The 26404-nt window shown below is 39.9% G+C and overlaps 2 protein-coding genes across 9 annotated transcripts in view; both read right to left on the minus strand.

Annotated features, from left to right (window-relative positions):
- Window positions 1-2590, minus strand: part of ABI2 (abl interactor 2) — a 111245-nt gene extending 108655 nt beyond the window's left edge. For all 8 annotated transcript variants that reach the window (XM_080798133.1, XM_080798132.1, XM_080798137.1 and 5 more), the window contains exon 1: window positions 2236-2590. In XM_080798133.1, coding sequence (XP_080654259.1) covers window positions 2236-2352 — 117 coding nt within the window. In that variant the 5' untranslated portion in view covers window positions 2353-2590. The remainder of the gene's footprint in view (window positions 1-2235) is intronic.
- A 21693-nt stretch (window positions 2591-24283) lies between these two features.
- The window catches only part of CYP20A1 (cytochrome P450 family 20 subfamily A member 1), a 58239-nt gene continuing 56118 nt past the window's right edge, over window positions 24284-26404 (minus strand). Inside the window, exons 12-13 of the mRNA XM_080799334.1 lie at window positions 25119-25208; window positions 24284-24970 (exon numbers count right to left, since the gene is read on the minus strand). Of these exons, the coding sequence (XP_080655460.1) occupies window positions 24820-24970; window positions 25119-25208 (241 nt within the window). The 3' untranslated portion in view covers window positions 24284-24819. The remainder of the gene's footprint in view (window positions 24971-25118; window positions 25209-26404) is intronic.

The following is a 26404-nucleotide window of genomic DNA, read 5'->3' on the forward strand; positions in this document are numbered from 1 at the left end:
CTATTAATATCTATACTATGAATTTAAAATGCCACCACACTAAATTTTTAATCCTATTGCTAAAACATAATGGTGGCAGTAATATTATTCTCCTCTCAACTAGAAGAAATGTATAAAATATTTAAAAAGAGGACAATCCCTAATCCCTTTAACCTCTCAGCTTTATTAACCCATATACTTTACCTTTATGTATCAACTGTAATCTAAGAAAAACTATGCCTTCAAAAAAAAAATTATTCCTGGCGATTCACAGACCTGTACCCCTGGGGATAAAAATGCATTATATGTTTATTAAAATAAAAAAAGTTAAAAAAAATATTACAAGAAAAAAAATTATTTTTCAAAGAGAGACAAATCTGTTTCTTATTTTTTACTACTGGTAATAACTGCTACCAAACCACTTTTCCACTCCCAGTGTCTCTTCAGACCTATAATCCCATAATATGTTGCAGGAGGCAATGGAATTACCACTTCAGTCCTTTAGATTTGCCACTCCTAAGAGACTGTGAATTCCCTGAGAATAGCAGAGCTTCCCCCAGTCCTTCTGTCCCTTACAGAGTATAAATTGACACACTACATTATTCATCTGTTCACAGATCAGCCTCTCCTATTAACTACACTACGAAATTCTATAAACACTAGGTGTGTATCATCAACCCTTTACACTGTGCCAGGCTGCAGCAGACTTTTGAATAATATTCAGTTGAAAATTGAGCAACTAATCATTTGACTCTTTCCTATCCCGCTCAGTATTAGCAAAGCACCCTCCAAATATGGACCACTGTATATTTTGTATGAACTCTGACCTAAGACACATTTTTTTTTCTGTTCCTACTAGCCCTACTTTCAACTGCCCCTTTGGAGGGAAAAGACTCGGATTATGTCTGGTTCCTTCCCCAATACAAATAGTGCCTACAAGATAATAGAGAATTCAGTACATATCCAATCAAGTAAAATCTCACACCACCACCCTTGATTAACTATGCGATCCTTACAAAATTTATGAACCTATAAATCCTAACACCTTTTTTTTTTTTAATTTTTAGTTTATACTAAGACTGGAGAATACTTCCCAACATAGCCGATAAGAAGGATGCCTGTAGAGATGGAAGTGGGAGAAAGAAAAAAAAAGGCGGGGGGGAGACCGTAGTGAAAGAACAATTTAACATACTTCTTCCATTTCCACCTTTATCCCAAAAGAATTTAAATGGAAAGGGGAAAAAAATGGAGGTAGAACCTGTGATTCAGAATAAGCCACAGAGAAAACAAAAGATGCTGAATTTGCAAACTGCCTTTTAACCTACCCTTTCAAATAATTTTAAAAAAGGATTTTTTTTTTTTAATCCACAGCATCTTTTGCTTCGTCCGGGCGCAGCTGGATCCCATCTCACCGAATATACCCCACCTCCATATACATACACACAGCGTTACCACGATGAGTCTCCGTGCCAAACCAACCATCTCCGGAAAAAAATTAAACCATGAGTATCCTTTCCTAATCCTTGCTGAAAAATACAATTCTTTTTCCCACAGGAAAATGAACTATTCTAACGGGAAGGGGGGGGGGGGTCATTATCATGCAGTTTCTCATTCTCCATAGGGAGGAAAATGGCAATAACTTCCAACAAGAGACAACTGCTCTTCTACTGTATCCCCGGCTAGAAACTAAAAAAATAAGCAAAATTACCAGTCTCTTGAGACATTTATATGAATATAAAACTAAGGCACTTTACTTCGCAGCAACACAGCCCCTTAAAAATCCTCCAGAGCTTGGGGGAGGGGGGTGATCCATCAATCCCCCCACACCCCTGCCATATGGGGGAGCAGGATTCTGTCAAATAGAAAAAGCCACTCTCCGCCTCCTCCGCCATCCCGAACACTGACGGGTACCGAGAGCGGGGGCGGCCGAGGGGAGAAGCGGCGAAGGGGCTGGGACACAACACACACACACACACACACACACACACCGCACCGCGGACTGATTCACCGTTTTTTTTAATGTATTAAAGCTACAATTTCCTCCAGCCGCAGGTTTCTCACCAATTCACCAGCCCCAGCTCCCACCCTACTCTCCCAATCCCTCGCCCAGGGGGCTTAGCTGGGCCGGGTCCCCGCCGCGGCCTCGGCCCCGCGCGCCCTACGCCCCCAACGCGCGCGGCCCCTGGCCCGGGGATCCCCCACGCGGCGTCCACCAGCCAGAGGCCCAATGCGCCCAGGCCGGGACCTGCTTCGCACCTGGATGTAGTTGTTCTCGCAGTAATCTGCCACCCGTTCCAGGTTCGTGTAACTGTCGAAGAGGGCCCGGCGGCCCCCCGGGATTTCCTCCTCCAGCAGCATCTGCAGCTCCGCCATCTTCACATCCTCCTCCTCCTCATACAGACCGCAGAGGTAGCGGCGGCAGCAACGCCTGGGAAACCCAAGACTGGGAGAGGAGGAGCAGCGGCGACGGCGGCGGCGGCGGCAACTCGGGAGGAGCGAGAAACACCCCCCGCGCGCCACAGGGGAGGGGGCAGCAGAACGGGGGCGGGGCGCGAGCCGACGGACTCCGAGGACGGTCACCGCGGCGACGGACGGCGGGCGCGCGCACGCGCGCTCCCCTCCCTCCGCCCCCGGGCGCCCGAAAAAGATTCCCACCCTCGGCCGCGCCGCCTGCCCCTCCCCCACTCCCGGCGTTTCCTAGCGACGGTGGGAGTGGGGGCCGGGAAGCGCGCGGGAGTCGTGCGCTCAGTTAACCCTTCGGCCCCCGCAAGTTGCGTGACTCGGGAAGTGTCCCCGGCCGCCTTTGTTGGTCCAGGGAAAGCGCTACCCGGCTCCGCCGTCTTCCCGCCCGCGCCCTGCGCGACTCCCCTCCGCGTTATTCCCAACCTGAGGCCGAACCCCGTGGTCGCCGAAGCCCACAAAACTTCCGTGCAGCTTTAAGCGCCTGCCTGCTTTCCATTTTTTTCTTTGACCTCATCCATTCTCTTTGGTACGCATAAATAAATTCCAGTTTCCTAATCCCAAATGCCCTGCATCCAGGCTTTTTTGCACTCATGTGCCCCTAAAGCTGTTGCCCTCCGATGCCCCGCCAGGTTCGTCTCTGTCCTCTCGGTTCCCCCTCCGCCGGACCTCTGCTTTTGTGCTTGCCCTGGCTGCGATTCGCTTCCTCGCTGACATCCTTTTCTGTCATTTCTCTGGTTCTGTCAACTTCCTCCCCTTTTTTCTTCGTAGATCCAGTATGTAAAGTTTTGAAAAACGGTTTTGCTGATGCGAATTTCCTTCCTTACAGGGTTGTGACATGGATAAAGTAAAAGTTTATGTGAAAGTACTTTGAAAAACGCTAAAATGCTGCAAAAATTCAAGGTAGACCATTTTGATCTTGCAGTTATTCTGTTCTTGTTCCCAGATACCGTTTCTGTTTTCCTCAGTCTTGACTGCTCCACACAACGCAATCTTAACTAAAATTCCAGACAACTGCTGAGTTGTCCGTGACCTTAATTTATGCCGCACAAAGTCAGGGTTGACTACATTTGTAGTTCAGAACAGGATCCATTATTTCAACTCTTGTTCTTGCTTTTGTGATGTTTTGGCCCTCCTACAGTGACTCCCCCCTCCACCTTTTTCTTCCCCAAATAATGAGAAAACTATATTACACTTTTTCAAAAAACCATTTGAATGCTATGCCTTTACAAATTTCTGGATCAAACTCTGGTGTTGTTATATTGGCTGTATGATAAACACATTAGTGAATTATTTGGAATTTTCAATGTGGAACCCAAATTAAAGAATATTGAAAATATTGGTCCAGTCCATGTAGTTTTTTTTAACAACTTCAAACATCTTCTGTGTTAGTGGTCCTCAAACTTAAGCGTAAGGAGCTTGTTAAAAATGAAAGCTGTAGGGTCACAGTAGGGAGTAATTAGAGGGCAGTAGTGACAGAATGGGGCAGTTATTTCAATGATATGTAAACTTACTTTGGGGAATAAGATACATACGAATAACCAAGGGACTGAAACAAATTAGATGAAACTCTTCTTTCAGACTAAACTTCAGTGAATCAAAAGGCTACTGTTGAACTGTAACAAGCCCACCAGGTGAGTAAAGTGGTAAACAGACTCTCCTCCCATTACACTTTTTTCCACCTAGCATTCATTCAAATACTGTTTAGCAATTAGCCCAATAAACAGATCTCCCTGAGGCATGATGGCCATCCAGGGAATCACAGCCTGAAAATTCTGGTGCTTTTTTTTTTTTTTCTAAAGATTGTATTTATTCATTTGACAGACAGAGATCGCACACAGGTAGGCAGAGAGGCAGGCAGAGAGAAAGGGGGAAGCAGGCTCCCCAATGAGCAGAGAGCCCGATGCGATGTGGGGCTCAGATCCCAGGACCCTGGGATCATGACCTGAGCCAAAGGTGAAAGTTTTAACCCACTGAGCCACCCAGGCGCCCTGATTCTGGTGCTTTCTTAAATTGACTTGTGACAACTCTTTGGATCTTAGCTTCTCTATCTGAAAAACACAAAGGGTTTAACTAGGTCAGTTGTTCTTAAATTTCAGTGTGGAGTGGAGTCACCTGGAGGACTTACTAAAACACAAAATTGCTAGGTCCCACCCCCAGAGCTTCTGATACAGTTGATCTTTCCCAATTTATAGTTCTACCAAGTTCCCACATAATCCTGATGAAACTGGCCCTTCTGGCTCTGAAGGTCTTTGATTATAATTTCTGGCAGCTGAGAATCACCACTAAGCAAGGAGCTTTTAACACAGCGGAGGTAGAATGAAATACCGCCTCACACTTGTTAGAATGGCGAAAATCAACAACACAAGAAACAACAGGTGTTGAAGTTGTGGAGAATGGCCATAAAAGCTGATGCAGCCACTCTAGAAAACATGGAAGTTTCTCAAAAAGTTAAAAATAGAGCGACCCCACGATTCAGCAATAGCACTACTGGGTATTTCCCCAAAGAACACAAAAATACTGATTTGAAGGGACACACGGCCCCTGGTGTTCATAGCAGTATTACTTGCAACGGCCAAGGCTTGGAAGCAGCTCGGGTGTCTATCAACTGATGAATGGATAAAGATGTAATATATATGATACATATATAATGGGATATTATGCAGCCATAAGAAAGAATGAAATCTTGCCATTTGCAAAGACATAGAACTTAAGAGTATAAGGCTAAGTGAAATAAGTCAGTCAGAGAAAGACAAGTACCGTATGATTTCACTCATGTGTGGAATTTAAGAAACAAAACAAACGAGTGAAGGGGATAAAAAAAAAAGAGACAAACCGAGAAACAGACTCTTTAAATTATAGAGAACAAACTGATGGTTACCAGAGGGGAAGTGGGCGGTAAGGGGGGGGTGGGGAGGGGGGGAGATGGGTGAAACAGGTGATGGGGATTAAGGAGGGCACATGCGATGAGTCCCTGGTGTTGTATGGAAGTGTTGAAATCACTGTATTATAGACCTGAAACTAATATAACACTGTATGTTAACTAACTGGAATTAAAATAAAAACTTAAAAAACAAACAACAAAAAAAACCACTCAGCAGAATTTCAGGATCCAAGGATTTATTTTTTTTTTTTAAATATTTTATTTATTTATTTGACAGACAGAAATCACAAGGCAGAGAGGCAGGCAGAGAGAGAGGAAGGGAAGCAGGCTCCCTGCTGAGCAGAGAGCCCAACGTGGGGCTCGATCCCAAGACCCTGGGATCATGACCCAAGCTGAAGGCAGAGGCTTTAACCCACTGAGCCACCCAGGCGCCCCCAGGATCCAAGGATTTAGATATGCATCTGCTGCCACAAAGATAATTTAAGCAAAAAGGAAAACAACCACAAGTTCTATAAAAGTACATGTACCATGTGTGTGTATATATTATCTGAATGGTGGGGTTGGAGGGGGTTTTTTGGTTTTGATTATCTTTTTCCAAAAATTAACGTGGATTCTTTTTCTTTTCTTTTTTTTTTTTTTTTAAGATTTATTTATTGGAGCACCAGGGTGGTGCAGTCAGTTGGGATCCAGCTCTTGGTTTTAGCTCCGATGGTGATCTCAGGGTCGTGGGATTGAGCCACATGTTGGGCTTTGGGCTCAGAGCAGAGCCTGCTTAAGTTTCTTACTCCCTCTGCCCCCCAAATAAATAAATAAATCTTTATAAATTGGAGAGAGAGTGTGTGCATGTGAGCAAGGGAGGGACAGAGGGAGAAGGAGAGAATCTCAAGCAAACTACCAGCTGAGTGCAAAGCCCTACTCGGGGTTTGATCCCAGGACCCTAAGGTCATGACCGGAGCCAAAACCAAAAGTTGGACGCCACCAAGGTGCCCCAAACATGGATGATTTTTCTAAGAGTCTAGTGAGCCACCCAGGTGCCCCGAACATGGATGATTTTTCTAAGAGTCTAGTGAAACTATTATCTCCCAAAATCAAAGCAAATATTTTGTATTAAAACTGCCCAAGGTAACATTTTTTTATTAAAAAAATTTTTTAAAGATTTTATTTATTTATTTGACAGACAGAGATCACAAGTAGGCAGAGAAGCAGGCAGACAGAGAGGAGGAAGCAGGCTCCCTGCTGAGCAGAGAGCCCGATGTAGGGCTCGATCCCAGGACCCCGGGATCATGACCTGAGCTGAAGGCAGAGGCTTTAACCCACTGAGCCACCCAGGCGCCCCCCAAGGTAACATTTTTAACCAACTGAGCCACCCAGGTGCCCCCATCAAGGTAACATTTTTAAAGCAATTTAACCATCAACTTGATTTAAAGTAAGCATTAAACATTCCTAGATTTTTTTTTTTTTACATATTAACCCACTCACACCAAGTACAGTTGACTCTTTTTTTTTTTTAAGATTTTATTTATTTATTGGACAGAACAGAGATCACAAGTAGGATAGAGAGGCAGGCAGAGAGAGGAGGAAGCAGGCTCCCTGCTGAGCAGAGACCCCGTTCCAGGGCTCGATCCCAGGACTCTGATATCATGACCTGAGCTGAAGGCAGAGGCTTAACCCACTGAACCACCCAGGTGCCCCCAGTTGACTCTTAAAAAACCGAATTGCAATTCTTTATAGCCAGTAAGTTATACCTTGGCTTTAACCCAAATTTTAATCCTCATAACCATCTCTTGAAATAAATAATCTTGTTTCACATCATCTACAGATTTGATAAGCAAGATTTTGGGGTTCATCATAGCCTTTTGTTGAATAAGTCAAGGCAAAGAAGAGAGCCTCTTGGCTTGCCCTTCTAAATCTCACTTAGTTGTTCAGACCACTACCAATATATGGTAGCTCCCCCTTCCCCTTGGGGAATGTGTTCCAGGACCCCCAGTGGATGCCCTAAACCTTGGCTAGTAATGAGCCCTACATGTACTGTTTTCTCCTATACATACATAACTAGGACAAAGTTTACTTTACAAATTAGACACAGTAAGAGATTAACAAGAATAACAACAGAAAAATTATACTGTAATAAGTTATATGAATGTGGTCTCTCTTAAAATATTTTATTTTGGGGCACCTGGGTGGCTCAGTGGGTTAAGCCTCTATCTTTGGCTGGGTCATGATCTCAGGATCCTGGGATCGAGCCCCAGATAGGGCTCTCTGCTCAGCGGAGGGCCTGCTTCCCCTCCCCCCCCCCCCCCCGCCTGCTGCTCTGCCTGCTTGTCTTCTCTCTCTGTCAAATAAATAAATAAAATCTTTTAAAAAATGTATTTTATTTTACTGTACTCACCCTTCTTATGATGATGTGAGATGACACCTAGGTTAAGTGTGTAAGGTAGGCACTGTTTTGGTTTTTTTTTTAAGATTTTATTTATTTGAGAATGAGACAGAGACAGAGCCTAAGCAGGGGGTCGAGGGAGAGGGAGAAGGAGAGGCAGACCTCATGCTGAGCAGAGAGCCTGATACGGGGCTCCATTCCAGGACACTGAGATCATGACCTGAGCCAAAGCCACCCAGGCACCCTCTACTAACTATATCCTTACGTGAAGAAATTAAGGAAAAATTCATAATACAATGCCTGATGGTTGGCTCCAAAGAAATTAATGTTGTTTAACAGAACTGTTTACATCACACGTCTTACAACATCTTTTAAGACATACCCATTCAGGGACACCTGGATGGCTCAGTTCATCACGCACCTGCCTTTGGCTCAGGTCATGATCCCAGGATCCTGGGATCAAGCCTGGAGCCAGGCTCCCTACTCAGTGGGAAGCCTGCTTCTTTTTCTCCCTCTGCCTGCCACTCCCCCCTGTTCATGCTCTCTGTCAAATAAATTTTTAAAATCTTAAAAAAAAAAAAAGACATACCCATTCACTCCAGACTTTCCACTCAGATTCTTTCTGCACACCACTGACATGCTAATTAACCATAATCATTGTTTTCACTATTAACTCTTTGTCCCCAAATTTTCTTTTAAATGGCATCAATCTATCAGCTGTAGTATCCTTAACATTATTAATAGTGTCAATCAGTATTTAGTGCAACTGCATTTTCTCTACATTCTTAAAATCTATTAAAAAGTAGCATCTACAGCACCTAAAGAATAAAATGCTCTCTTTCATATCTGTATTTCCTGAAATATCCCTTTTCCTCATTTTATGTTAAATGCTTAAAAACTATTAAATATTAATGTCTTCCTTCTTCATGAGGATAGTTCGTGTTGTTTAACTTTTTTACCTTGAGAATTTCAAAACTAGTTTTCTGGCTGTTATTTTATCAGACAATACCAAGTTGGATATATATGTGTACACATATATGTATGTATATATATACACATAAATATACATATATGTATATATGTATATAAATGTGTGTATATTTGTATATAAAATATATATACATATATAAAATATATATTTATATATACATATATAAACACATATATACATATATATTTCAATGAAGGAATATATATTTCAATGGAATTTAAAAGAACTCCTTTTTGTGCAATTATGTTTCCTGTTAGAGATTTTACACAGTACTTAGACATGCAAGCAGAGGGTTTTTTAACGTTTTTATTTAAATTCATTAGTTAACATATAGTGTAATATTTCAGGTGTACAATATAGTGATTCACATTTTCATACCGTAATTACCCAGTGCTCACCACATTGAGTGCCCTCCTTAATCCCCATCACCTATCTCACCCATCCCCCCACACACCTTCCTTCTGGTAACCACCAATTTGTTCTCTATAGTTAAGAGTCTGTTTCTTGGGGTGCCTGGGTGGCTCAGTGGCTTAAAGCCTCTGCCTTTGGCTCAGGTCATGATCCCAGGGTTCCGGGATCGAGCCCCACATTGGGCTCTCTGCTCAGCAGGGAGCCTGCTTCCTCCTCTCTGTCTGCCTGCTTCTCTGCCTACTTGTGATCTCTGTCTGTCAAATAAATAAATAAAATCTTAAAAAAAAAAAAAGAGTCTGTTTCTTGGTTTGCCTCTTTTTTTTTTTCCCCTTTGCTCATTTGTTTTGTCTTAAATTCCACATAGCAGTGAAATTGTATAGTATTTGTCCTTCTCAGACTGACTTATTTCACTTAGCATACTATCTCTGGCTCCATCCATGTCATTGCAAATATCAAGATATTATTCTTTTCTATGGCTGAGTAATATTCCATATATATTGAATCACAGTAGTATTCCACTATATATTCCATTACACACACACACACACACACACACAATCTTCTTTATCCATTCATCAGTTGATGGACACTTGAGCTGTTTCCCTAGTTTGGCTATTGTAGTAATGCTGCTATAAATATCAGGGCACATGTATCTCTTTAAACAAGCGTTTTGGGGTAAATACCCAGTAGTGTAATTGCTGGATCATTTTAACTTTCAGTTTTCATTTTTCACTTTTTGAGGAACCTCCATACTTTCCAGAGTGGCTGCACCAGTTCGCATTCCCACCAACAGTGCCAAAGGGTTCCTTTTTCTTCACAACTTTACCAACACCTGTTGTTTCTTGTATTGCTGATATTAGCCATTCTGACAAGTGTGAGGTATTATCTCTTTGTAGTTTTGTTTTGTATTTCCCTGATAAGGGATGGCGAGCATCTTTTCATGTGTCTGTTGGCCATCTGTGTGCTTTGGAAAAATATCTACTCATGTCTTCTGCCCATTTTTTAATTGGATTATTCATTTTGGGGGTGTTGTTATTTATTGATTTCTTATTATTTTTTAAAAGATTTTATTTACTTGAGAGAGAGAGAACGAGAGAGAGAGTGCATAAGCAGGGGTGAGGGACGGAGGGAGGAAGGAGGACAAGCAGACTCACCACTGAGCAGGAAGCCCAATTTGGGGCTTGATCCCAGCACCTGAGATCATGACCTGAGCCAAAGGCAAACAACTAACCAACCACCCAAGGGACCCTACTGATTTATTTTTTGAGAGAGAGTGTGTGTGTGAGGTATGTGTGTGTGTGTTGTATTCTGTTCCATTCATCTGCGTCTATTTTTGTACAAGCACCATATTTTTTGATTACTACAACTTTGTAATATAACTTGAAGTCCAGAATTGTGATGCCTCCAGCTTTGTTTTTACTTTCAAAGTTTGAAAATAGCTTTGGCAGGGCACCTGGGTGGCTCAGTCGGATCAGCATCTGCCTTCAGCTCAAGTCATGATCCCAGGGTCCCAGGATGGAGCCCTGCATTGTCTTTCTGCCCCTCCCTCCTGCTCTGCTCTCTCTCTCTCGCTCGCTCTCTTGCTCTCTCAAATAAATAAATAAAATCTTTAAAAAAAAAGGAGAGAGAAAGAGAGAGATTAGAAAGAAAGAACGTAGCTTTGGCTACTCAGAGTGTTCTGCAGTTCCGTATACATTTTAGGACTATTTGTTCTGGCTCTGTGAAAAATGCTATTGGTATTTAGTGAGAGAGAGCATTAAATGTGTGGATTGGTTAGGGGAGTATGGACATTTCAACAATGTTTGTTCTGCTGATCCATAAGCATGGAATGTCTTTCCATTTCTTTGTGTCATCTTCAATTTCTTTAATCAGTGTTTTATACTTTTCAGAGTACAGGGCTTTCATCTCTTTGATTAGGTTTGTTCCTGGGTATCTTATTGTTTGGGTACAATTGTAAATAGGATTGATTCCTTAATTTCTCTTTCTGCTGCTTCATTATTGGTGCGCAGAAATGCAACCAATTTCTGTACATTGATTTTGCATCCTGCAACTTGACTGAATTCTTTTATCAGTTCCAGTAGTTTTTTGGTGGACACTTGAGGGTTTTCTCCATGTAGATCATGCCATCTGCAAAGAGTCAGAGTTTTATTTCTTCCTTGCTGATTTGGATGCCTTTTATTTCTTTTGGTTTTCTGATTGCTGTGGCCAGGACTTCCAGTACTATTTGAATAAAAGTGGTAAGAGTGAACATCCCTGTCTTGTTTCTGACTGTAGAGGAAGAACTCTCAATTTTTCCCCACTGAGGAAGATATTAGCTGTGGGTTTTTCATGGATGGCCTTTATTATGTTGAGGTATGTTCCCCAACCCACTTTGTTGAGGGTTTTTTATCATGAATGGAGGTTGTAATTTGTCAAATGCTTTTTCCGCAAGCAGAGTTTTTTATTCAAGTAATGACACAGTTAATTGATTTCCCATTCTTACCCCCAAACAAGAAAAATAATTATCGGTGATTAGTATGTTCATAGTATTTATACACATTTTGGGCTTTAATCTTATTTAAAACTACCAGGAAATTTTAATACCAAGTGCATATAATTTGGACATATTAAACCTTTGAAACAAATGTTCTGCGTGTGGTCAAAAGAGAAATGGCTGGAATCTAAACTTTACTTTTTTTTTTGGTACGTAGGCTCCATGCCCAACATGGGACTTGAACTTATGACCCAGAGATGGAAAGAAATATGTTCCACTGATGTACAGTCAGGAGTCCCTAAGCCTTACATTTTTAGGCAAGCTTTATCATCTGAAACTTGGTGATAGTGATAAAAGCTTTAGTCTCAATTTTAGGGATATTTATTTAATGGTTAAAAATGTTCTAAAGCATTTCTTTTTTCAAGAAAAGCTTACTGTACCATAGAGCATCCTGTGCTTTATAGCTGTATGAATATACATTTTATAAAATAAGTTTAAAGTTATTGAAAAACACATCCTCCAAAATTAGTTTGAGAAAAAAAACTCATCTTCAGGAAGTCAGTAGCTACACAACCCACAATCTCATATATTTTTTGTCTCATTTTTATTGAAAATCATTATTTTTTGTCTCTTTAGTATGGAAATTATAAACATGGTATGGAGAATGGTATGATAAATACATAAATACCCATTAATTAGAATAACAATAGCTTCTATTTTACCTTATCTTCTCATAGTATTCATTACTAAAGAACTTTAAGCATATAAACGTGGCATTTAAGGCCTAAATACTTTAGTATCTATCTGTAAAAAAACATTTTGCTACGTAACCACAATATTGTTAGCACATCAAACAAAATCAGCAATACTCCTCTCGTACTATCCAATACCCAACGAAAAACATTTTTTGAGAAGAAATTACTCTAATAAAGAGAGGAAATATTACATATCCAGAATATAACCTGGAGAAACTTTATTTAAATACTTAGTAATCTATAATAGTTTTCTTTGAAAGACAACAAAATAGTTCCCTTCCTTATGAAAGATAAAAAGAGAAAAAAATTTTTAAGTTTTTATTTTAATTACTTGGTGCTCATCACAAATGCACTCTGTAATCCCCATCACCTATTTCACCCATTCCCCCCCCCCCACTTACCTCCCCTCTGATAACCGTCAGGTTGTTCTCTATACTTAAGGAGAAAAATGTGTTTTCAATTAAACTATGAGAGTGGGCAATATAAACCTGAAATTGTTCACAGTAACATATACATCTGTGTATAGGTTTATCAATGGTGTAGACAATTTATCTTGAAAGGTATATGTTTGTGAAGAATAAAAATTCTTTAGATCCTCCTAAAATTGGCTTTAGGTATCTTTTCCCCATGAAAAACACTGAATTTCAGAGCTAAAACATAAAATAGATAATAGTTTCCTCACAGCAGACAAAAACTGCTTTCTAAAATTAGCTACTTTTGTTCACACCTTTGTTTAAATTATGTTAAAGATTTTATAAAACTTCAAGCCTCAAAATGTACTGGGTTTTTATTACTGAAAACTATACAGTGCTGCCCTTCACTTAATAACATGAATTGCTAATGGTTTCAAATGTACAAGTTGATTATGCCTTAAAACCATTAGAACCTGTTTGCTGAATATTAGCTGACCTACAGCATGCATGATTTCCAACACTTGCTGACTTTTATTTATTATAGTCTGTTTCTTGTCAGTTTCAGTAATATTGCAAACAAAGAGGTTATACTTTCACAAAATTGCCAACTAAATACTACAGTGCATGGCAGTAAGTGTTACAGATCAATACAAGGTTGATGAGAATAAGGATATTCTTGACCACTGATTGCTATGTTTATGAAATGCAATGTAGAAGAGGTTAACGGCAAAAAATGATTCATGATCTTGTCAAAGTAATTTTATGTAGCCTCTTGGAAAGAAAGGAGAACAGAATAATTTTGATATTTTAAAATGGCAGGGAACACTGAATTTAACTACACTTAAAAATACTTCAGTAGGATTTCTTCCTTCCTCCTCCACAGGAATTAACAATATATTTCTCACAGATTTCTGTTAGCGACTTCTATTATCTAAATGTCTACCCCTATGAATAAGTGAATGACTCATATCACTGAAATATTTCATAGGGTTTTAGGATGATATTTCACAGAAAATTTCCATTTTACCTTTCATCTGAAAAATCTTTGGCAGTTATGATTAAAATACAGGAAAACTAAAAGTTCTGTCAGTGAAATGGGGGTTCAAGATGAGATTTTTACTGTACTTGAACACTTCTGCAACTTCAATATACACGCATACTATGAAATCACTTTTGTTTTAGGTTTGTCATCTCTGTATTGCTTATTGTGTATATAATTCTAAGACATCCGACAGAAGTCTAAACCACTTAATGATAAATAATAAATAAAACATTTATGGGTATTTGCAAGGCAAACTGGCATACAACCAGGGAGTACGGCACTCAGGACCACTGGGTCACAGCTCCATGTCGTGTAAGGTCGGATGTGTCCAGGGCTGGCCTCATGGGCTGCAACCAGCGCAGTCCCACAAAGCCCACCGCTCAGAAGCGCCCTGTGCTTGGGGAACTGTAGTGAATTCTTACAAATTTTATTTTTGAATTTGTGCTTTGTAAGTGGAGTCAATGGGACCATGTAGCATGCACTGGGGGCCTGGAGACTACTTTCTTGCCTCCTCTGACAGGTTCTCAGTGACCAGCTCCCTGCTCCCTGGTGCCCCATCTCCCTACCCCTGCCAGGGAGCACTGCTGCCTTTTGCCCAGGGCAGCCATAGGACTGCTTTAGCAGGGGAGCGGGTGAGGGAGGCCCACTTTCTGCCATGGTCATCCTCCAGTGGGGGCCTGGGTGCACCCTCCATGGGGAGGTCTGGGCTCCCACAAGCAGTTTGTCTGGAGCATCTTGAGGAGGGCAAGGAAGCAGCAGCCCCGCCTTGGGCTGGCCACACCACAGCACATTCTCTGGCTGGTCAGGGCTCTCTGGCCTACCCCTGATCCCAGTAAGTAATGAGTCCTGGAGCAGAGATTTCAAACCCATCCTAGTTTGAAAAGAGCAGGCCCATGGGAGGGGAGATTGAACTTCGTCCCCAGCCAAGGCTCCATATTTTCATTTTGTACTGGGCCCTGCAAGTTATGTAGTCAGCCTTAATTTACGCCCTTACAATCAAGATAAACTAAAAAATCTTTATAAACATCACAGCATGGGGATGCCTGGGTAGGTCAGTGGGTTAAGCATCTGACTCTTGATTTTGGCTCAGGCCATGATCTCAGGGTTCAGAGATCAAGCCCAGGGTCAGGCTCCGCGCTCAGTGGAATTTGCTTGAGATTCTCTCCCTCTCCCTCAGCCTCTGCTCCCATTCCCACACACACGTTCTCTCTCTCTCAAATAAATAAATCTTAAAAAAAAAAAAACCACCACTGTGGGACATCTCTTTTCAAGTGTTTTCTGCTGTTAGAAGATTATTATTCTATTTCTCTCCGTTATCAACACATCGTACACTAAAATAGCCAGTTCTTTTTGCTTAGGGGCCTTTCCCTTTTTTTCTTTAAAAAAAAAAAAAAATTCTTCCTTTAGAGTAAGATGAAACAAAAAGGAAATCTAAACATGTTAAAAAAAAAAAGCATAATCCTGCACATAATTCCCATACAATAACCTCTCCCAGTTTAAATTTTCTCCTTTTACATGTGGACTGGATTCAAAAATTTCTATAGATTCTCTTAAATATAACATAGTAATATAAAGCCTATTGAAGACTAAGGGGAATCAAAGCATCAAAGCTAATAAATTAATAAATCATACTTCTGAGCTCAGTTTAGTTAATTAACTGTCTTCAGGGATTCTTAAATTACTATAAACATTAATTTTTTAAAACTGCATCACAGAGGAGATACAATATAAAACACAAACAGCTCTTCTTGGCAAACATCTCAAAATTTCAGGCACCCATGTTAGGATTAAGAGTTTTTGTTTTTGTTTTTAACTTAAAGGTTTGCATTTATTTATTCGAAAGAGAGAGATGTGAGAGAGGGAACACAAGCAGGGGGGGAGTGCGAGCGGGAGGAGCAGGCTTCCCATGGAGCAGGGAGCCCTACTGGGCACTCAATCCCAGGACCCTGGGATCATGACCTGAGCCAAAGGCAGACGCTTAACCACTGAGCCACCCAAGTGCCCCAAGATTAAGAGTTCTTTTTTTTTTTTTTTAAGATTTCATTTAGTTATTTGACAGAGAGAGATCACAAGTAGGCAGAGAGGCAGGCAGTGAGAGAGGAGGAAGCAGGCTCCCTGCTGAGCAGAGAGCCTAATGCGGGGCTCGATCCCAGAACCCTGAGATCATGATCTGAGCCAAAGTCAGAGGCCTAACCCACTGAGCCACCCAGGTGCCCCAAGATTAAGAGTTCTTAAATAAAAATCATAGTTATTGTTATGAAAAGGTACTGATCACTACCCCCTTATTCTACTGCTTAATAAATTCACATTTTCAAAATTAAGGGTGAGAATTCCTTCCTCCTAAACTTTGGTTCTCTGAAATCCAACTATTCTTTTCCTTACCCCTGATGCGCAAAATAGAGCTTGACAGACAAGGGTACCTGAATTGGGGTAAAAGGAAGTGAAAAGGTCTGTTAATGGTACCTGTCTAGCAGTGCTGGATTGGATCTCAAGCCAGAAGGAGCTTCTGAGGTGTCTCTATACACATGCCTGGACACTGCAGAGAAGTCTCTCATGGTTCTGAGGTGACCTATGGTAACAACTGTGGTTTAGAGTTAGAGGATCTCAGGGACACTGCATCAGTTTGGGGGTCAACCAAGAGATTTGGTCCAGAATTTCCCAAGCTTCCGAGGGCCCTCCTGTAAATCTTCCAAATAAGAAAAAGCAGAAACTCATAATGGACTCATGGTTCTACTTCAACTCAAAAGTTCACCTTGGGTTTGAAACCGGATCAATCTCTGATCACGGAGAGAACAAGACGACATTTATCTTGCTGGGATGGCTATGCCACAGAGCTGCCCTATTGCTTGATTTGCATTTTCCAAAATTACAGAATTCCCACAGGGCACCATACAGATAGAAACACACCACAGTGCCCAATTTTTGTGATTAAACCCTATACTGGGCAAGATGAAAACCTCAAAGAGACAGACATAAAATTTATACACACATTATGAAAGGTTGTCATGGCAACTTTGCTTGAAGATATGTATTTTTAAATCTAAGTAAATTTAACATTCAAAACACATTTGCATCTCCCTCAAAGGTTCTGTATCAAGAATATTTTTTTAAAATTTCCAATTCCTTCTGAAGCTACACCTCCTTGAAAGCTTAACAAAATCCTATGAATATAATAGCAGCATACTTAAGCACATATTTTCAGAAGGATATGAGAAAAATCCAAAGTAAAAGACCAATAATCTTACTAGTTCCAGAAGCCTTAGGCTTCTCCCTCTAAAATTTAAAATTATGAGCAGGCTATTCCCTATAATCTCTACAAGGCCCTTTTAAGCTCTAAAGATCAAATTTCTTTTTTTTTTTTTTTAAGATTTTATTTATTTATTTGACAGACAGAGAGATCACAAGTAGGCAGAGAGGCAGGCAGAGAGAGAGGAGGAAGCACGCTTCCCGCTGAGCAAAGAGCCTGATGCGGGGCTCGATCTCAGGACCCTGAGATCATGACCTGAGCCGAAGGCAGCCGCCTAACTGACTGCCACCACCCAGGTGCCCCTAAAGATCAAATATCTATCAGCTGATGACCTTGCAACACAAGCAACAAATCATGAAAGTTGAAGACACCTAGTGCGGCCATATAGGTAAGCAACAATTCATACAAATCACTACAATAAATATCGCTCCTTAACTAATCAAACCACATCTTACTGTTTCATCTCACTCTGGAAGTTCTGCGGTATTGCTATTTGGCATCGGTGTTGACAATTTTCCTCAATAAGACCCCTAGATTCTTCTCCTGCTCATACACTAAAACTAGCAAAACTAATGGTTTGCCCCCAACTGTTCCTTGTGCTTCTTCCCTCACTACAGCCTGTAACTGAAGCCTTTCATGTTGTCATGTAATCATCTCTAAGTTCTTTCCTGTGTCCCTTTCAGCCACTAGCCTAAAGGATTCTTTTTTTTTTTTTTTAAAGATTTTATTTATTTATTTGACAGACAGAGATCATAAGTAGGCAGAGAGGCAGGCAGAGAGGGAGAGAGGAGGAAGCAGGCTCCCCGCCAAGCAGGGAGCCCGATGCGGGGCTCGATCCCAGGACCCTGAGATCATGACCTGAGCCGAAGGCAGAGGCTTTAAACCACTGAGCTACCCAGGCGCCCCTAGCCTAAAGGATTCTTGAGCTACTTCCAAACTCAGGACCTAGGAAGTTGAGTGCTAGAAGGTTAAGCTCTGGAATGTAAGACTTTAGGGTTCCCTCTCCTCGAGTAGAGCACAGAAGAGAGAGAACACAGTTACAATGTCATGTCTGTTTTGTCCGTTGCTATATTCCCAATGCCTCACGTAAGACCTGGCATGCTCAATAAAACACTGTTGCTGGACTAAGTCAGTTCCATTTCTTTGGACAGGAATATAAGTCAGGACAGGGGTATGAGGAAGAGTCAGTAGAGCTCGAGGTGCTGTGGCCTCACAGGGAAAAGAGGGAGAGATAAGGGAGTGAGAGACTATGGAATTCGGGTGGTTTGGTTCTAAGCCTACAATTGTTCCTCGTCTAGAGAACCTCTGGACCTGCACATTTTACGGAACTAGCCAAGACAGATGTTACCTGAGACGACTTTTTTTTCAATATTTAAAAAAAATTATTTTTAAGACTTTATTTAGTTTACAGAGAGAGAGAGAACGAGCAGGGGGAGCAACAGAGGGAAAGGGAGAAACAGATTCCCAATGAGCAGGGAGCCCGATGTGGGGTGACCTGAGCTGAAGGCAAACGCTTAACCGACTGAGCCACCCAGGCGCCCCGTTCCTTGAGACTCCTGTTTGTCTCTAGGTCACGTTGGAAGAAATGGGTTCTGTTCTATAGAAGACTCGTTCCATGAAACAGTGGGTTTACAGGATAAAGGGTGTAACTGAAAAAAGGGAAACCTACATAAATACATTAGGAACAATCAGGGTTATATCAAGTGAAAATAGGTTTCTTTACAGCTGAGCCTCTCAGCACTTCCGATATATTAATATTAGAAATATCGGAGAGAGAATATAGTATAATATTATACTATATATATATTATAATATAATATTAGAAATATCAGAGAGAGAATATAGTATCGAGAATCTGAGAGTGAACATGATCAAGCAACCTCTTCCTCAGAGTATCTCACAGGACAGTGTTCCATGAAACACACTTTGGGAACTAATGCTCTCGCTAAACTAACTTTAAAAAACTGTGTTCCTTGGGGCACCTGGGTGGCTCAGTGGGTTAAAGCCTCTGCCTTCAGCTCAGGTCAGGATCCCAGGGTCCTGGGATTGGCCCCGCGTCGGGCTCTCTGCTAGGTGGGGAGCTTGCTTCCCCCTCTATCCCTCTGCTTACTTGTGATCTATCTGTCAAATAAATAAATAAAATCTTTAAGAAACTGTGTTCCTTAAACATTCCCAGTTTAATGATAATCTGGTGATAGATACGGAGGAAGAAAGGACTACTTGCTTACCAACTATTTTAGTTGATATTTGTACAACTACAGCCTATTCTAAATCTATGTTCACACCTGATACAGGCATCACTGAAAGATGTCCACAAAACATCTTAAATACTTCTAGTAATGGGATACTTAGCATATCACAAAGTATTATTAGCATTAGAAGTAGTTTGGCTATCTGGAATACTTTCTCAACTATTACATAATCACTTTTACTTAATTCTACATGCTCAGAATGTAAGATTTCATTCATTTTTTTCAAAAATATTTGTTGATTGCCTTTTTGGAGACAGGCACTTTACAACATTATCTATAACATAGTTACAATGGTCAAGTACACAGTTTTATTTCCTACTTTCCCATGTTAAAAATTACAACAGGAACTTGCAAGTCTTTTAGATAAAATTTTTTTAAATTACCAAACAGGATATTATTTGCTCATGCCATCTTATTACCTCCTCTAACAAGATCCATTCCCAGTCTTTAGATTAAATGAGGGAATGGAACTGGAAGAGGACAGTCATTTTGTGCCCTTTGGTCTATTGCCTGGATGTTTTACAGAATGGCTCCCCATTCCAATTTTACAATTATCCACTCACTCGGTGTCATCAAAATAAATGTAGTGTTTGATTTACAGATTTTTAAGTCTATTCCTCATCCCATGCCCCAAAATCAATTCCCCAAAGCCCTTATAAAAGTAACAAAGGAAAATGTTTAAAATTCAGTAAGTGAAAAGCAAACCATATTGTTATGATTGCAATGTGTAAAAATATATGTATGTGGAAATAGGAAAAGAGTTAATCAGTTATACAGATATGGCTGAGTTGGTAGCATTTGATTTCTTTAAGATTTTTTTTTAAAGCTTAACTTAGCTTTTTTCTTTTAAGATTTTATTTATTTATTTGACAGAGACAGTGAGAGAGGGAATACAAGCAGCGGGAGTGGGAGAGGTAGAAGCAGGCTTCCCACTGAGCAGGGAGCCCAATGCGGGGCTCAATCCCAAGACCCTGGGATCATGACCTGAGCCAAAGGCAGACGCTCAACGACTGAGCCACCCAAGTGCCCCATAAGATTTCTTTTAATACTGCTCTTACAACACTCTTTTTAGTAATTTTCTTTAGTTATTATGAAGACATCATTTGAAACTATTGCTTGATTCCTTCTTAAATAACAAAATACACCAATAAACCCCACTGAAGATACTAAGATAATTCGAAATTTAGATCTTTTACTTTCTATTTCTTAGCAAGTATAAGCCTATATTCATTTATAGTATTTCTTCCAGCAGAAAGGAAAAACTATTTTAGCTTGTCAATGAACCTACTGTCACCCTCTAAAAGACTAAGTGAGATAGGTCTATAAAATATTTGGTTTATAACAAACTCTCCTTCCACTCCCTTTCTTCTCTGAGCTTAACTCTTGCTGCAAATTCAGTCTCATTGCTTTGTATCAGTGGAGGTCACTCCCGGGGCCTCAAAGCAACATTGAACGAAGCCTTTCTGGCTGTGCTGATTTCCTCTGACTTCTGTACTAACAGTAACTGCTTTGTTGTCCTACCTCCCCCCTCCATCCACCCCTTCTACCTTAATCGTTGGTCTTAGTAACTTAGGAAACAGGCATAGGGCTGGCTAAGAAGAGAAATAAGGTCACTCGTATCAATTTGTTGATATGATATAAACCTGCCCTTGAAAATAGTGTCCATTTCTCTCACAAGCTATCCTCTCACAGCTACTAAACTTACTCCCTGATGTTTACTTGTCATGTCCTCAGTTTTACAGACTCAGTAGAATTGCATTTAAGCAGTTTTCAACCTGTCAACATAACCACACATGAGAAATGAGAAAAGTATGCTTTTTGGTTAACTGCACTTTTTGTGAATCTGGAGGAAAAAAAAATGAAGATGGCTTCAAGGGAAGAATCTTAATCTGTTTGCCCCAGGGTCCAAAAACAACAACAGAACTTCTTAAAATTTCCTCTTAAAAGTTGAAATGCCACCCCAATCTGAATTTAATTATTATTATTTTTTTTTTAAGATTTTATTTATTTATTTGACAGACAGAGATCACAAGGAGGCAGAGAGGCAAGCAGAAAGAGAGGGGGAAGCAGGCTCCCTACCGAGCAGAGAGCCCGATGCGATGCGGGGCTCGATCCCAGGATCCAGAGACCATGACCTGAGCCGAAGGCAGAGGCTTAACCCACTGAGCCACCCAGGAGCCCCTATATTCTTCTTATAATGGAAGAGTAATTTCATTTCTTAAATGCTCATTGCAACACTACAGACTATTCTATGGGTTTAGCAACTCAGATGTACAAACATATAATTTGCTGTTTCAATATATGGAGGAGTAAATAAAGCCACTTTTAAAGGTGAAAAGAACAGAGGCGCCTGGGTGGCTCAGTCAGTTAAGCAGCTGCCTCTGGCTCAGGTCATGATCCCTGGGTCTTGGGATCGAGTCCCACATGGGGCTCCCTGCTCAGTGGGGAGCCCACTTCTTTCTCTGTCTGCCACTCCCCCTGCTTGTGCTCGCTCTCTCTCTGACAAATAAACAGAACCTTTAAGTTGAAAAGAATAACAATACCCACAATGGGAAAGAGTATATTCTGAGAATATTAGTGTTTCAGTTGTAGAAAACACTAGTAGTTTGTAAGATATTACATGAAGAGAACATTGTACACATCTGTAAAAATTACAAGTGGATATAAAAGAGAGTAGAAGCATCTACCCCAGGAATTTACAACTAACTCCAAGTAGTGGGACTACGGTTGACTGAATTTCTATTTCTGTGTTTCTGTATTTCCAAGATTTTTCTACAGAAAACCTATATGATTTTCATGACAAAAAAAATAGAACATTTTGTTTTTAAAATATAAACTATTTTAAGATAAATAAGACAAACAAATTTTTACATAGGGTCTATAAGTAAGATAGAATCTACTTATATAAAAAATGGAACGGCACATTTGTGGGTCAGATAAAACAGCATGTGAGTTTTGTATTTTTCCCAGACACAAGCACAGAATCAATTCTCCCTTGAATTTTATTAGCACAAAGTGTGGAAGAGCCCTTTCTATAAAAAAATGTGCTTTTTTTTTTTTAAGGGGGGGGTGGTAGGGAGAGAGAAAATCTTAAGCAGGCTCCATGCCCATCACAGAGCCTGACTCCAGGCTCGATCTCACGACCCTGAGATCACAAGCTGAACTGAAATCGAGTCAAATGCTTAACCGCCTGAGCTACCCAGGTGCCCTGTGCTGGTGTTTTCAACAGTAAGCTTCTCAACAGTCGAAAAGAATGCAGATCAAAATCAGGTAAGAAAGAGTTTTTAAAAACCCCAAAAGCTACAAAACTTAAGAGTCCTGCTCAGACTCATGCTACGAGCCATTAGTGACACTGAGGCCACTTTAATTTCAGTCACTTGATAAATACAAAGGGTCAAGTAAGAACAACAGTGCATGGATTGACAGCATTTTTATTTTTAAAAAATCCTCTAGAATGTATGTGAAATGTTTTAAGTCAGTCATGTAACCATGGGTAAAATGTGCTTATTTAGCTGATTCTCTTATTTTCCTTGATTCAAATCATTATGAGTAATAACGCATTGTCTCATATATTGGCAATAGGCCAATCCCCTCAGTCTCTGGCTCAGCTGTCCTGGTTTTGCCTTGATCATTGCTGATCAGTTCTCACTTGCTTTAAAATTCTACTTATCTCATCTAATTTTACTGACACTCAGTTTACACATCAAGTGCCCACTCTAACTCTCCACTGCCAGTTTCCAAACCAATTAAGGTACTTGGAGAACGAAGAAAGATGCTCTATATACACAAAACCATACAAAATGATCGGAGGGAATTTAACAGTGTGCCTTTTTGGAAACAACATGATGCTGGGAACTAAGAATACATTTCACTTACAGTTTTAGAATTTAAATTATTCCATAAATTAAATATTTTTGTCAGAAATAAAAGCTGCATGTAATTACTTAAATTCTATCTTAACCACTCCTAACTAGTTCTAAAATGTTAGCTACCTGACCATAAACACAGCATAAAATAACTCAATAACTAGGGTACAATCTTGAAACTAAAATTACAAGAGGAATTCAGCAGTGTCAAAAATAAACCCACTTGCAACAGTTATCATTTTTCTTCCTTTCCTCTCTATCTGCACTTGACATATTTCCTCCAGTTGTTGTCTTAAAAAAAAAAATTCTTCAAGAACAATGTAACCAAAAAAAGCGGACTCAACTATAGTGCTATCAATATAAAAGTATTAAACATAAAACTTATCAGTACTTAGTATAAATTTCCAAGATACTTAAAAATATTTTTTAAATAGTTCCAATTTCTTTGCTGAAAGAAAAGTGAGGCTGACTCTTTTTTCTGAAAGTTGAATAGCTATTTCCTCTTCTAAAAGACGTTTATTCATGTCTTTTGACCATTTATCTATTATGTTTTCTTACCAACTTATATAAGCTATTTATATATCATATAGATATTATCCCAATCATATGTTTTGCAATGTTTGTTTTCTTTTTTTTTTTAGTTTGGTTTTGGTTTTTGGCAAGTGCTTTCTTGTTTCTTAATCATTAAGTTCATTACGTGACATAATATGATATGATAGTAACATATCAGGAATTCAGTTTTTCCCACAAATGAGAATTGGTGAAGTAATAGAGTGCTACTAAAATTTCCAGCAAAACAGAAGGAAAGACAAGCCTCAGAAGGAGCACTTCAAAATACATTCAGTCATTTCCAAATGACTCAGAAGCATTAAAAATGATGAGCCTTGTATAGGTAAAGAAATGAACAGTATTACCTGGGAGGCATAAAAGTAAGCAAATACTAGGTAGGTTATTCAACCTAATAACAATGATTAAATATAAGCTAATTTATATTTAGAAAATAAAAATATTAATCCAAGAAATAAAATTATGGGAAGTCTTTGTTTTCTCCCTTTAAAGTGATTTAAAGTACGAAAAGAAGTTAGGATTATGTTTCCCTTTTAAGAATATTCAGAAAACACGATTCCCCAAAGTGCAAAATAACATCTCTTTTCAAGAATACTACAGATCAAACTAAGAAAAATAATACAGAGATAATATCATGGAAAGTGATAAAACAAAACAACAAAAAAGAAAGTGACAAAACAAAATAACAAAAAAGAAAGTGACAAAACAAAAATTAAAACAGAGAGCTTCCCATTAAAATTATCATTATATTGAGGCAATAAAGTATAAGTATATTATGCATTAAGAAAATCTGATATGCAAAAGTCCAAATTTACATAATGAAGTACCAGTAGGTATTTATATTCCATAGTATAACTTGATTTATAAAAGGATTCAATACAGATTTTTGAAACCATCATTCTCCTCAAGAAAAGTTAAATGTATAAAATTTTAATATCTCTTTGAGACAGTGATCCAAGCTTCTTCCTTGGATGATGTTACCAGTTCATACTTAGTTTCAATAAGTTGACTATATTCCATAGTATAACTTGATTTATAAAAGGATTCAATACAGATTTTTGAAACCATCATTCTCCTCAAGAAAAGTTAAATGTATAAAATTTTAATATCTCTTTGAGACAGTGATCCAAGCTTCTTCCTTGGATGATGTTACCAGTTCATACTTAGTTTCAATAAGTTGACCCTCCACGGAAAACAGGTGCAGCCTCCTCACCAATACACTCAAGAGTACTGTGGTCACCATGTATGCAAACCTAGTCAAGGAGAGAGTCGACTGGTTACTAACAATTAACAATTACGCTTTAATTATATAGATTGCTCATTCTCATCAGCAGTCATCACCAAAACTCTGAGTATGAAGTCTGGCATCTTTCCTTTCACTTTCCTTACTCTATCACTTACCTCAATTCTGGGCATTCCTGCGTGCCTGAGAATCCAAGCAAGGAAAAAGTTTTCATCATCGATTCATCATCAAACCGGTCTGGATCAAATCTAAAAAGAAGGTTTGGGACAAATGACAACAGAGCTCCAATGGCACTTTATATGTTTGTACTAGAAAAACACAGGTATCTAGTAAAGTCTGAAAAGTACTGAAAATAAGAACTGCTGTCACAACTGCATTTAAAGTTCACCTGTTAGGGGCAGCTCAGTTGGTTCTGAGTGTCCAACTCTTGATTTTGACTCAGATGGCGATCTCAGGATCACCGGCTTGAGCCCTGCCTCAGGCTCTGTGCTGAGCCGTTCTCCGCGTGAGGTTCTCTCCCTCCCCTCCCTCTGTCCCTCCTCCCCTTGCCCCGTGCACCTGCAGACTCACCCTCACTCTCTCTCTCTCGAAAATAAATAAATAAAAATCTTTAGTTAAGTTTTACCTATTGTATTCTCAAACTAGTAAACATATATTTTCTGTTTATTTTTTTTTTAAGACTTTATTTATTTGACAGAGAGAGAGAGAGAGAGAGACAGTGAGAGAGGGAACACAAGCAGGGATAATGGGAGAGGGAGAACAGGCTTCCTACGGAACAGGGAGCCCGATGCGGGGCTCGATCCCAGGATCCTGGGATCATAACCTGAGCCAAAGGGAGACACTTAATGACTGAGCCACCCAGGCACCCCTAATTTATTACTTCTAAAAATAGATACAGAATACATTTCTCTGGAACCAGCAAGGAATGAAACTGTAACATAGGTGTGCATCATATTATGAGATATAAGGATAAATCATACAAAAGTACATAATGAATATTTAAATTTAAGATGTTCAAAACAGGGCACCTGGTTGGCTCAGTCGTTAAGCATCTGCCTTCAGCTCAGGTCATGATCCCAGGGTCCTGATATCGAGCCCCGCATCGGCCTCCCTGCTCTATGGGAAGCCTGTTCTCCCTCTCCCACTCCCCCTGCTTGTGTTCCCCCTCTCACTGTGCCTCTCTCCATCAAATAAATAAAAATCTTTAAGAAAAAAAAAAGTGTTCAAATTATCTATTACATGAGACTCATCTCATCAATATGCAAAGCATTTTACACTGCCTCTCCAATTAAAATGTATTTCCTAAAACTGGATACACCAGACTTAAAATTATATAAATCAATTATATTACATCCAGACTTATTAGTAAGTGACGGAAATGAAGAGGCCAAGAAGGGTTTTTTACTGTACGGAATTTCATTTTGTAAAAAGTCACTGGTGAAAT

The sequence above is a fragment of the Martes martes genome (assembly GCF_963455335.1).
Source record: "Martes martes genome assembly, chromosome: 3".
In the NCBI taxonomy this organism is placed as follows: Eukaryota; Metazoa; Chordata; class Mammalia; order Carnivora; family Mustelidae; genus Martes; species Martes martes.